Below are 12,503 nucleotides of genomic sequence, written 5' to 3'. Positions count from 1 at the left end.
ATTAGGGACAGAAAGGAGGGCTAGCAAGGTGGGGTCAGCACACAACACAACACAATAGTCTTTTAATTAGGGACAGAAAGGAGGGCTAACAAGGAGTGGTCAGCACACTACACAACACAACACAATAGTCTTTTAATTAGGGACAGAAAGGAGGGCTAACAAGGAGTGGTCAGCACACAACACAACACAACAGAATAGTCTTTTAATTAAGGGACAGAAAGGAGGGCTAACAAGGTGGGGTCAGCACACAACACAACACAATAGTCTTTTAATTAGGGACAGAAAGGAGGGCTAACAAGGAGTGGTCAGCACACAACACAACACAATAGTCTTTTAATTAGGGACACAAAGGAGGGCTAACAAGGAGTGGTCAGCACACAACACAACACAATAGTCTTTTAATTAGGGACAGAAAGGAGGGCTGACAAGGAGTGGTCAGCACACAACACAATAGTCGTTTAATTAGGGATAGAAAGGAGGGCTAACAAGGTGGGGTCAGCACACAACACAACACAATAGTCTTTTAATTAGGGACAGAAAGGAGGGCTAACAAGGAGTGGTCAGCACACAACACAATAGTCTTTTAATTAGGGACAGAAAGGAGGGCTAACAAAGTGGGGTCAGTACACAACACAACACAACACAATAGTCTTTTAATTAGGGACAGAAAGGAGGGCTAACAAGGAGTGGTCAGCACACAACACAATAGAGTTTTAATGAGGGACAGAAAGGAGGGCTAACAAGGAGTGGTCAGCACACAACACAATAGTCTTTTAATTAGGGACAGAAAGGAGGGCTAACAAGGAGTGGTCAGCACACAACACAACACAATAGTCTTTTAATTAGGGACAGAAAGGAGGGCTAACAAGGAGTGGTCAGCACACAACACAATAGAGTTTTAATGAGGGACAGAAAGGAGGGCTAACAATGAGTGTTCAGCACACAACACAATAGTCTTTTAATTAGGGACAGAAAGGAGGGCTAACAAGGAGTGGTCAGCACACAACACAATAGTCTTTTAATTAGGGACAGAAAGGAGGGCTAACAAGGAGTGGTCAGCACACAACACAATAGTCTTTTAATTAGGGACAGAAAGGAGGGCTAACAAGGAGTGGTCAGCACACAACACAATAGTCTATTAATTAGGGACAGAAAGGAGGGCTAACAAGGAGTGTTCAGCACACAACACAATAGTCCTTTAATTAGGGACAGAAAGGAGGGCTAACAAGGAGTGGTCAGCACACAACACAATAGTCTTTTAATTAGGGACAGAAAGGAGGGCTAACAAGGAGTGGTCAGCACACAACACAACACAACACAATAGTCTTTTAATTAGGGACAGAAAGGAGGGCTGACAAGGAGTGGTCAGCACACAACACAACACAACAGTCTTTTAATTAGGGACAGAAAGGAGGGCTAACAAGGAGTGGTCAGCACACAACACAACACAACACAACACAATAGTCTTTTAATTAGGGACAGAAAGGAGGGCTAACAAGGTGTGGTCAGCACACAACACAATAGTCTTTTAATTAGGGACAGAAAGGAGGGCTAACAAGGTGGGGTCAGCACACAACACAACACAATAGTCTTTTAATTAGGGACAGAAAGGAGGGCTAACAAGGAGTGGTCAGCACACAACACAACACAATAGTCTTTTAATTAGGGACAGAAAGGAGGGCTAACAAGGAGTGGTCAGCACACAACACAACACAATAGTCTTTTAATTAGGGACAGAAAGGAGGGCTAACAAGGAGTGGTCAGCACACAACACAACACAACACAACACAAGGCCCGCACAGGCTGATGATGCTTGCTGGAATGCAAAAGGCAGCCAGGCAGTCGAGGGAATAGCAAATATCTAACGAGCGTCCACAAAGTGAAAAGATGTATGGCATGTTTGGCACGTGTGACAATGTGGCACATGGCACAGATACATGTCAAGAACATGTAGTGACATGTAGTGACACGTATGACATGTAGTGATACGTATGACATGTAGTTAGACATGTGACATGTAGTGACACGTATGACATGTAGTGACACGTATGACATGTAGTGACACATGTGAAACGTAGTGACACGTATGACATGTAGTGACATGCGTGACATGTAGTGACACATATGACATGTAGTGACACGTATGACATGTAGTGACATGTATGACATGTAGTGACACGTATGACATGTAGTGATACATATGCATAGGTGGATTAATGACCGGGCCTACCGGGCCCAGGCCCAGGGGGCCAGAGGCCCCAAGGGGCCAGGCCAACTTGGCCCCGCGGCCGCGACCCAAGCAAAACTACTTTTGCAAAAATAATAATCTTAAGCCCCAAGGGGCCAGGCCAACTTGGCCCCGCGGCCATGATCCATAGAGGGTAAGAGGCCCCAAGGGGCCAGGTCAACTTGGCCCCGCGGCCGCGACCCACAGAGGGCCAGAGGCCCCAAGGGGCCAGGCCAACATGGCCCCGCGGCCATGATCCATAGACGGTCAGAGGCCCCAAGGGGCCAGGCCAACTTGGCCCCGCGGCCATGATCCATAGAGGGTAAGAGGCCCCAAGGGGCCAGGCCAACATGGCCCCGCGGCCATGATCCATAGACGGTCAGAGGCCCCAAGGGGCCAGGCCAACTTGGCCCCGCGGCCACGATCCATAGAGGGTCAGAGGCCCCAGGGGGCCAGGTCAACTTGGCCCCGCGGCCACGATCCATAGACGGTCAGAGGCCCCAAGGGGCCAGGCCAACTTGGCCCCGCGGCCACGACCCACAGAAGGCCAGAGGCCCCAAAGGGCCAGGCCAACTTGGCCCCGCGGCCGCGAGCCACAGAAGGCCAGAGGCCCCAAGGGGCCAGGTCAACTTGGCCCCGCGGCCATGATCCATAGAGGGTAAGAGGCCCCAAGGGGCCAGGTCAACTTGGCCCCGCGGCCGCGACCCACAGAGGGCCTGAGGTCCTAAGGGGTCAGGCCAACTTGGCCCCGCGGCCATGATCCATAGAGGGCCAGAGGCCCCGAGGGGTCAGGCCAACTTGGCCCCGATCCATAGAGGGTCAGAGGCCCCAAGGGGCCAGGCCAACTTGGCCCCGCGGCCACGACCCACAGAGACCCCAAGGGGCCAGGCAAAATTGGCCCCGCGGCCATGATCCACAGAGGGCCAGAGGCTCTCAATCATTATTATCAAAGCTAATTCTCAAATTGGATGGATCACACAACCTCACTCACATATTCTTTATCAATTATTAAAGGTTGTTTCTGAATTTTGATCACAGAACTTAATGCAAATATTCTTGATTGATTGACAAAGCTCATTCTCAAATTTTGATTACACAACCTTACTCTGACAAATTATCATTATCAAAAAGCTCTATCTCGAATTTGGATCACAGAATCTCACTCAAGTATTCTTAGCTGTGCCCCTCCCCCATCAAGTCTTTCATAAACCGGTCTGTTCTTTTAGAATCTCCTCATTTGGTATTTTGAACTCGTGAGAGACTGCTCAAAATTTGGTTTCCTTTCCCTCAGTTCAGACTCAGAGATAATTTGAAATCATTCAACAAGAAGTTTAACGCGCGCACACACACACACACACACACTTGAGTTGAGCATTACTTGGAAATTCTTATATTTTCCATTTTGCTGTTATTATCAGCATCTTCCCATTTTGTCCTTTTCTTTCGAGAAAGTTTACAGTCTGACATTTGTCACTGCTGTCAGTTAATAACTTTTTGGTCTTTGACCCATTTTGTCATTTTCTCGATTCGATCGTCACTGACCACTCTCTCCTGTCTGGCAGACATCGTTGCTGCCATCATAGCTAGCAAGCTGCCTGCAGCGGGTCATCCCTATGTTCCCCGTCCCTATGTTACCCGGGTCCTATGTTCCCCTCTACCGGGGAACTAAGGACCCTTTTTAAAAAAAAGGGTTCTATGTTCCCCGCTGCGGGGAACGTACAACACTTTTTCCAGAAAAGGGTTCTATGTTCCCCGCTGCGGGGAACGTACAACACTTTTTCCAGAAAAGGGTTCTATGTTCCCCGCTGCTTCCAATGCGCGACTAAGTAAGACGCACGCAGACACGCATGACAGAGACGCGTTTAAGTTGTCGAAGGAAGGAAGTTCGCGTTTGAGTTGCTCTATCTGCTGCCGCACGCCCTGTGACAGGTTAGGTTTAGGGATGGTTTTGGTCAGGGCACAATTTCGCCAAAAAAGTGCTCCACAACGCCCTGTGACAGGTTAGGTTTAGGGATAGTTTTGGTCAGGGCACAATTTCGCCAAAAAAAAGTGCTCCACAACGCCCTGTGACAGGTTAGGTTTAGGGATGGTTTTGGTCAGGGCACAATTTCGCAATTTCGCCAGATACAATGCAGGGAACATAGGACCCTTTTTTAGAAAAAGGGTCCTAAGTTCCCCGGTCGCATACAAAGACCCAGGAACAACCGGGGAACATAGGACCCGGGGAACATAGGACCCGGGGAACATAGGCACGCTCCCGCCTGCAGATAGCAACATTTTGGTGTCCTTTGGGAAAATATTTAGAAAGAAGACAAAAGTACACACAGTTGTACAACTATTATCTTTATGATCTTTTTTTTGTTAGTTTCTCTGTTACTGTGTGTGGCCAATTAAGCGACTTTTGGCCATACCTGGCTGGTGACATTTAGCGACTTTCTGGTTGATGTTAAGATTAATAATAGCAACAGTTCTCTTCATCTTAATGCAATTTATTGTGTCTGTCTCTCCACATTTTGCCATTAGGTACTTTGAGCTCTTGTTGGTCAGTCACTCTAAGGTACATTGTTGCTGCCATCATAGCTAGCAAGCTGCCTGCAGATAGCGACATTTTGGTGTCCTTTGAGAAATATTAAGAAAGAAGACAAAAGTACAAGACATTGTACGATTACTATCTTTTTAAAATTATTTGTTTCACTGTGTGATTGACCGACTTTGCCGCTAGATTTCGCGTCTTTTGGCCATACCTGGCTAGCGACTAAAAACATCATTTAGCGACTTTTTGGTTGTGAAGATAAGTGGTAAAAGCAGATCTTCCTGTTGGTCTTCCCACATTTTGCCATTTGGTACTTTGCACTCCAAGGCATTTGTCCCTGCCTTCAGCTAGTCACTTGGCTCTTTTGGAATATATTTCACTGTAATTGGCTCTCTCTCTCTCTTTCTCCTCAGTACAAATCAGCCTGTTCCCTTGCCATTCATCACTGACCACTCTGCTCTCCTGTCTGTCAGACATTATTGCTGCTTGCAGATAGCTTGGGGTCCTTAGAGAAAATATCAGAAGAGAAAAGTACACAATTATCTTAATTATCTTTTTTATTCAGTCAGTCCTTCAGTGAGTCCCAGTGTGTTGGCGATTAAGCAACGTTGGCATTCAATTAGCGACTTTTGGCCATACATGGCTGGCGACTCAAAAAACTAGAAAAAAAGTACAAAAAGTTGTACAATTAATATCTTTATTATCCTTAATTCCCCTGAATCCTAGAGTGTGTTGCAATTAAGCAACTTTGCTGCTAGGTTTAGCGACTCTTGTTTTGGGCATACCTGGCTAGCGACTACAAACATTATTCAGCAACTTTTTGGCTGTTAAGATTAACGTTAATAAATTAAATCCTAATACAATTTATTGTGTTGGTCTCGCCATCTTGCTATTAGGTACTTTGAATTCTTGTTGGTCTCTGCTAAGGTATCTGGCTGTTGTCTTTGCCTTCAGTTAGTCACTTGGCTCTGGAATATATTTAACTGTACTTGGCTCTCTCTTTCTCCTCAGTACAAATCAGTCTGTTCCCTTGCCATTTAGACATTTTCTTGATTGGATCATCACTGACCACTCTGCTCTCCTGCTGTCTATCAGACATTGTTGCTCCCATCATAGCTAGCAAGCTGCCTTGGTGTCCTTTGTGAAAATATTTAGATAGAAGACTAAAGTGCACAAAGGTGTACAATTATTATCTTTTCAAAATATTTGTTTCACTGTCAGTGTGATTGACCGACTTTGCCGCTAGATTTCGCGTCTTTTGGCCATACCTGGCTAGCGACTGAAAACATCATTTAGCAACTTTTTGGTTGTGAAGATAAGAGGTAAAAGCAGATCTGCCTGTTGGTCTTTCCACATTTTGCCATTTGGTACTTTGCACTCTTGTTGGTCACTCCAAGGCATTTGTCCCTGCCTTCAGCTAGTCACTTGGCTCTTTTGGAATATATTTCACTGTAATTGGCTCTCTCTCTCTTTCTCCTCAGTACAAATCAGTCTGTTCCCTTGCCATTTAGACATTTTCTTGATTCGATCATCACTGACCACTCTGCTCTCCTGCTGTCTATCAGACGAATCAGTTGATTCTCTGCTCTCAATTGTCTATGCTAGTAAGCTGTTATTCTCTGCTTTGGAGTGTTGATGCTGGGTTGCTAGTTTTCTAAATCACCTCACACACTTGAAGGAAGCAGCACCGATCATAAACACACAAACAAACTCACACACACACACACACACACACACACACACACACACACACACACACACATAGTTGGTTTATCTGTTGTGATAGGCAAAGAGCCAATGTGCAAAGAAAGAAGGGAAATATGGATCATAAACGTTTAAGTGGAGGAGCTAGAAAAAAAATTCAGCAAGAAAAGAAAAAAAAGGAATCAGTTTTACTTGAGAGTGTTCCAAATATCTCCAGCTTCTTCAGTACAAAGACATCTGCTGAAAGCAATTCTATAAATGCTACTGCAAATTCAGCTAAGGTTAGCAATGCACCTGAGCTAGCATGTAGCTCCCAAGATCCTGAGACCACTACAAGTGTAGACACTGAACCAAATGCTTCTGATGCTTATGATTCAACCAATTCAGCAGTAGCCAGTTGCTCGGATGAATGTGAGGTCACTGCACCTCTGGACAGCATAGAAAATGAGCTGAATCTTTCTTCAACACCATCTACAGTGACAACTCTACCTAGTGATCCCGCTAAATGGGCTGAGACCCTCACTGAGTCAATGAAGGAAGTTCTTATTCAAAGAGGTGCAAAATCATTTCACAACCGTCACAGCCATTATCCAGCTTCTGTGAGGAACAGTGGGCTAGGAGGCAAAACCCGATGCCTAAACAATGAACATTTTACTTCACACTTGCCCAATGGACAACGAGTACAAAGAGAGTGGCTGATGTACTCTCCCTCTACTGGTAATGTTTACTGCTTTGCATGCAAACTGTTTTCCCCAAAAACGCATTCTTTTGTGACAGGCTATTGTGATTGGAAACACTCAGAAAGATTTGGTGAACATGAGCGAAGTGCTGAGCACATAACCTGCATGCAAGCAGTCTTGAACCGCGCCAAAGGTGCCACAGTTGATGCAGACCTGTTCAAACAGTTTCAGGCAGAGAGCAGCTATTGGAGGCAGGTGTTACAAAGAGTTGTTGCAGTCATTAAATTCCTTGCAGAAAGGGGCCTTGCATTTAGGGGTAAAAATGAATCGTTAGGGTCTCCTCTCAATGGGAACTACCTTGGTATTCTGGAGGTCCTGGCTGAATTTGATCCCTTTCTAAAGGATCACATCAGAAAGTTTGGGCAGATGGGTCGAGGTAATACCTCATATCTGTCCTCCACCATTTGTGAGGAATTCATTGAATTGATGGGTGCAAAAACCAAACAGGCTATAGCAGATGAACTGCAAGCAAGCAAATACTACTCTATCATTGTGGATTCAACCCCAGATTTATCTCATGTGGACCAATTGACATTCATATTCCGTTTTGTTAGCAAAGAGGGCAGTGTTGTTGAACGCTTTGTGGGTTTTGAGCCCATTACTAGCCATACAGGTGAAAGTTTGGCTAACTGTGTCATGTCTGTGTTGGAAAATCTAGGGTTAGAGCTGTCAAATTGCAGGGGGCAGGCTTATGATAATGCCAGCAACATGTCAGGGAGGTATAATGGGTTGCAGGCTCACTTAAAGAAAAGCAACCCATTAATACACTATATTCCATGTGCAGCTCACTCTTTGAATTTGGTGGGAGTCAACAGCATTGACAGATGTGGAAATGAAGTCTCTAAGTATTTTGACTTGATTCAGTCTATTTACAACTTCACAACTGCATCCACACACCGATGGGACAGGGTATTTGGCAATTCCAACAGATCTCACACTTAAAGCTTTATCCAACACGCGTTGGAGTTGCCGTGCAGAATCTACCAAAGCACTGTGGCAGAACTACAGTAAAATAAAAGCAGCACTACAGGTTATTTCCACTGATGACACAGAGAAACGAGACACACGAACTGAAGCTGACAGTCTAGTGCGGAAGCTGGATTCACTTGAGATGGCCTTCATGGCAGGCTTTTGGGACACTGTTCTGTCCAGATTTCAGGCCACAAGTCTGCAACTTCAAAAAGCAGACATGGACCTTGGTACAGCAGTTAGATTGCTGGAATCTCTGCGCACCTTTGTTCTCTCCCAAAGAGATCTATTTGATCATTTTGAGCAGAAAGCCTTAAACATGTTGGGTGGCACCCCATCTTACAGGGCTGAACGGACGAGGAAACGTAAAAAGTTTGCTGATGAATCAGCATCCCCAGATGTTGTGCTTGAGGGAAGGCAACTGTTTCAAATAGAGACATTTATTGCCTCTATTGATCAACTGAGTTCAAGCCTTAATCACCGTCTGGAGGCCTACAAACATCTGAACAATTTGTTCAGTATCCTTTTCTCTTTGGATACAGAGTCCAATGCTTCAGTCCTTCACAAGGCCAAGATTCTCACTGAATCATACCCATCTGACCTCAATGAAAGTCTTGGACAGGAGCTTATACAGTTCAAATCTTTTATACAGCTCAACAACACTGATGAGGAGAGGACCCCTTCAGGACTGCTCAAAACAATAATACATTTTGGACTACAGCCTACGTTTCCTAATACATACATTGCGCTACAGATTTTTCTCACTCTACCGGTCAGTAACTGTGAGGGAGAACGCTCATTCTCTCTTTTGTCAAGAGTAAAAAATGAGCTGCGCACAAGAATGACTCAGAAAAGATTAAATGCGTTATCTCTAATGGCAATTGAGAGTGAGCTGACAAGAGAGTTGGACTTCAATGATGTGGTGGATGATTTTGCAAAATTGAAAGCACGAAAGAAACCCCTTGCTTAAAGGTGCACTGTGTAAGATTTTTAGGTTATTTCCAGAATTCACCCATTCACTAATGTTAGGCTACCTGTTTTCATGAATACTTACCACCACCATAAAATTCTAAGTATCCATTATGACTTGGAGAATTGCACTTTTGCCATTTCTGGGAAGTGTCACCTGGATTGTGAAGATAGGATTGACTTTAGGCAGAAGCTTGGTGCTTTCTCTGGCAAACTGAACCTCAAGCTTCATTCTCTGCAGCTTTGCATTCTTGTGCAGACTTTCATCCACAAGGAACTTTTCAACTTCCCCACTATCGTGAAGGGGCCATCAAAAGATTTCAGTGTGTCCAGCATGTCTAGTCTCTTACTCTCCTTTCTTTGAGCCATCTCTTGTTTCTCATCTGCCCTACTCTCGAATTTTGCCTTCATGAATTTACTCCAGTTGAGTTCAACCTCCCTTTTTGCTTGTGCTGCTGCCTTGAAACCTCTGAAGCTCCTGGCTCTTCTGTAAAATTATTGACCTATTGACTGCGTTCAGTGTGCCCAACTTCTTCAGTTTGTAGTCCACCTTGCCACATTGTCTCTCCATCCCAATGTTGTGCACAGGGGTGCCATCAATGTTACTAGCCTGTTCACTGACAGGGTCCATTGGGAAGGTCTCCTCATCCATCCTCTGCCTGGCCAGGACAGTCTTCAGATGGGGCAGCATGAGATCTGTCAGCTGCTTCACTTCATCCAAGTATTCGGCAGCCACGTCTGACACTGAGTTCAGGACATGTCCAGTGCCTGTCCAGCCACTATAGCATTCTTGGAAATGGGCTATCTTGACCTGCATGCAGCCCTTGTACCATGAACTGGCCTACACCTTTCTTTGTGGTGCTCTCCGATGCATGTTATCATTTTACCTTTCTCCTTCTCCTCAAGCTTAACCACAAATAGATACAGACTTTGAGCCTCAATTTGCTGCACAGCTGCCGTTATGCCAATGTGTTTTCCTAAGATATTATTTTATTTTTAATGATAGAAGGGAGGAAAAGGGGGCAAAAATCATGTCCGATTTAGTTTTTTGGGTGGGTTGGGGGGTTTATTTCATGATAGCTACCAACTTCCAATACATAATATCTCTCAAATGACCCAATGCACCATCACTGAAGTGGGCGTAATCATTTTCAAAAATGTTTATTTTTAGGCCATTTATCCCCTCCCCCTGTGTCTGTGTGAAACCTGTGCTTGTCAGTGTCTGTGTGGTATACCTAATAGTGTGTGTGCAGTATGTGCACTCTTCTGTACAGTACAGTGTGCATGTCTGTTCACAGTATACAGTATTTCTTGCATAGTGCGTGCGTGTGTGTGCGCCCACACGCGCGGGGGGTTGAGGGGCCAAGACCATGTCAGGCCCAGGGGGCCAAAATTTCTTAATCCGCCCCTGTACATATGACATGTAGTTAGACATGTGACATGTAGTGACACATATGACATGTAGTGACATGTATGACATGTGACACATGTGAAATGTAGTGACACATATGACATGTGACACATATGACATATAGTGACACGTATGACATGTAGTGACACATATGACATGTAGTAACACGTACGACATGTAGTGACACATATGACATGTAGTGAACAACAATAACAAGAAAATGTGATAATAATAATAACAAGAAAAGCAAGATAATAATTATAGTGGTGGGACTAATAAATTGTTGTCCTATTAGTTTACAGTGGCAGGTCCCATTGACGGTTGCTGTTGGAAACGAGTCCTGGGTCTGTTCAGAGACTCTCATCTGGATCCACAACAAGACTGGTATGTCCACATTATCAATCGATCTGATAATCACACATGCTTTCGATTGATTGATGAGGCGATGTCTTTGTTGTAGAAAGTCACTGGTTGGTGGAGATGGACGACAAGTCGTGGTTGCTAGGCAACATCAACCAAACAGGCTACTTCCGGGTCAACTACGACCTGCAGAACTGGAAACTTCTGATCCAGCAGCTTCACACCAAACCACAGGTAGGAAACCCCACTGGAAACATTTGGTGGCTTCTGATTGGCTGTGATTATTGACCACGCCTCCACAGCTCATCTCTGTGGGCAACCGGGCGGGACTCATCGACGACGCCTTCAACCTGGCCAGGTGAGCTCAACTCCTACCTTGTCCTATAAGGCGCGACGGGCGGACAACGACGACAATTAGCCGCTAGAGGCTGGAAGCTCGTTAGCGCCCGTGGATGCGGTTGCCGCGGCGACGCTTATCTCTCCAACCTGACGCCCGAGTGGATTATGCTAATGTGTGTGTCGGGCCAGGTGCATGACGGGAATGAGGATGATGGCGTGGAGGTCGGATGGGGAAGATTATGGAAATATGATGGGATGATCCTTTTGATTGACAGCCCAGCGAGCCTCATTCATATTCATGAGGTGTGGGCGGGGCTAAATGTTAATCAATGCAAATAAGGCCAAACTACGATGCTGACATTTACCCACATACAGAGAGGGAAATGACAAGCGTGAGAAACAGACATACACGCCATAAATTGGGTGTCAACAAAAACACTGATGCTAACTTCCTTAGCATGATTGATTGATTGATTATGATTGATCACTTATACACTGCAAAAAGTCAGTGTTCAAAAACAAGAAAAATAATACAAAAATGAGGGGTATTTTATTGGAACTAAGCAAAATTATCTGCCAATAGAACAAGAAAATTCGGCTTGTTCAGACTTTCCAAAACAAGTAAAATTAGCTAACCTCAATGAACCCAAAAATACCTTCAAATAAGTATATTCTCACTAATAACAAGTGCACTTTTCTTGGTAGAAAAAAAAAGAGACCTTTTTGCTCAATATGTTGAAAAATATTCTTAAATGAAGTAAATGCTAGTGCCATTATCTTGACATAATGATATGCACTCGGCATTACATTTCTTGAAACCAGCACACTTATACTAAAAACTAATTTATTGTTCTTAATGGAAAGGCAACCGCTTGTTACTCTCGGGGTCTCCTAGCCGCTCAGGCAAATCATATGGTCTAAAGACGCATTTTTCCATCGATAACATGACATCATCGCACCAAGTGCGTGCTCTTTCAGTCAATTAGTGCGCATATATACAGCCCGGCCCCTGGCCAAAAAATTTTTAATTGTAATTTTGAAGAATTTACCTGAATGTGCATGAACTATTTCTGTTCAAAATTGTTAGAAATGTCACATGTGAAATGTTTAAATATTAACTGTCAGTTTACTGTACTGTGCAAACTGTACTACTATATGAGTACGTATTTTCTATTGTTTCATTGAAAATAAAACAGCAAAGTCCATTTGGCTGTCATCTGTTTTAATTATGAGACACAATTGTGTAAAAAA

The 12,503-nt window shown here is 44.5% G+C and overlaps 1 protein-coding gene across 1 annotated transcript in view; it reads left to right on the top strand.

Annotated features, from left to right (window-relative positions):
- The window catches only part of LOC133662403 (thyrotropin-releasing hormone-degrading ectoenzyme-like), a 99,399-nt gene that overhangs the window by 76,599 nt on the left and 10,297 nt on the right, over positions 1-12,503 (top strand). The window contains exons 11-13 of the mRNA XM_062066368.1: positions 10,849-10,937; positions 11,014-11,147; positions 11,216-11,271. Of these exons, the coding sequence (XP_061922352.1) occupies positions 10,849-10,937; positions 11,014-11,147; positions 11,216-11,271 (279 nt within the window). The remainder of the gene's footprint in view (positions 1-10,848; positions 10,938-11,013; positions 11,148-11,215; positions 11,272-12,503) is intronic.

The sequence above is a fragment of the Entelurus aequoreus genome, linkage group LG12 (genome assembly GCF_033978785.1).
Source record: "Entelurus aequoreus isolate RoL-2023_Sb linkage group LG12, RoL_Eaeq_v1.1, whole genome shotgun sequence".
Taxonomy (NCBI): Eukaryota; Metazoa; Chordata; class Actinopteri; order Syngnathiformes; family Syngnathidae; genus Entelurus; species Entelurus aequoreus.
Note: the sequence above shows the minus strand (reverse complement) of the source record. Positions and strands in the feature narration are given on the sequence as shown.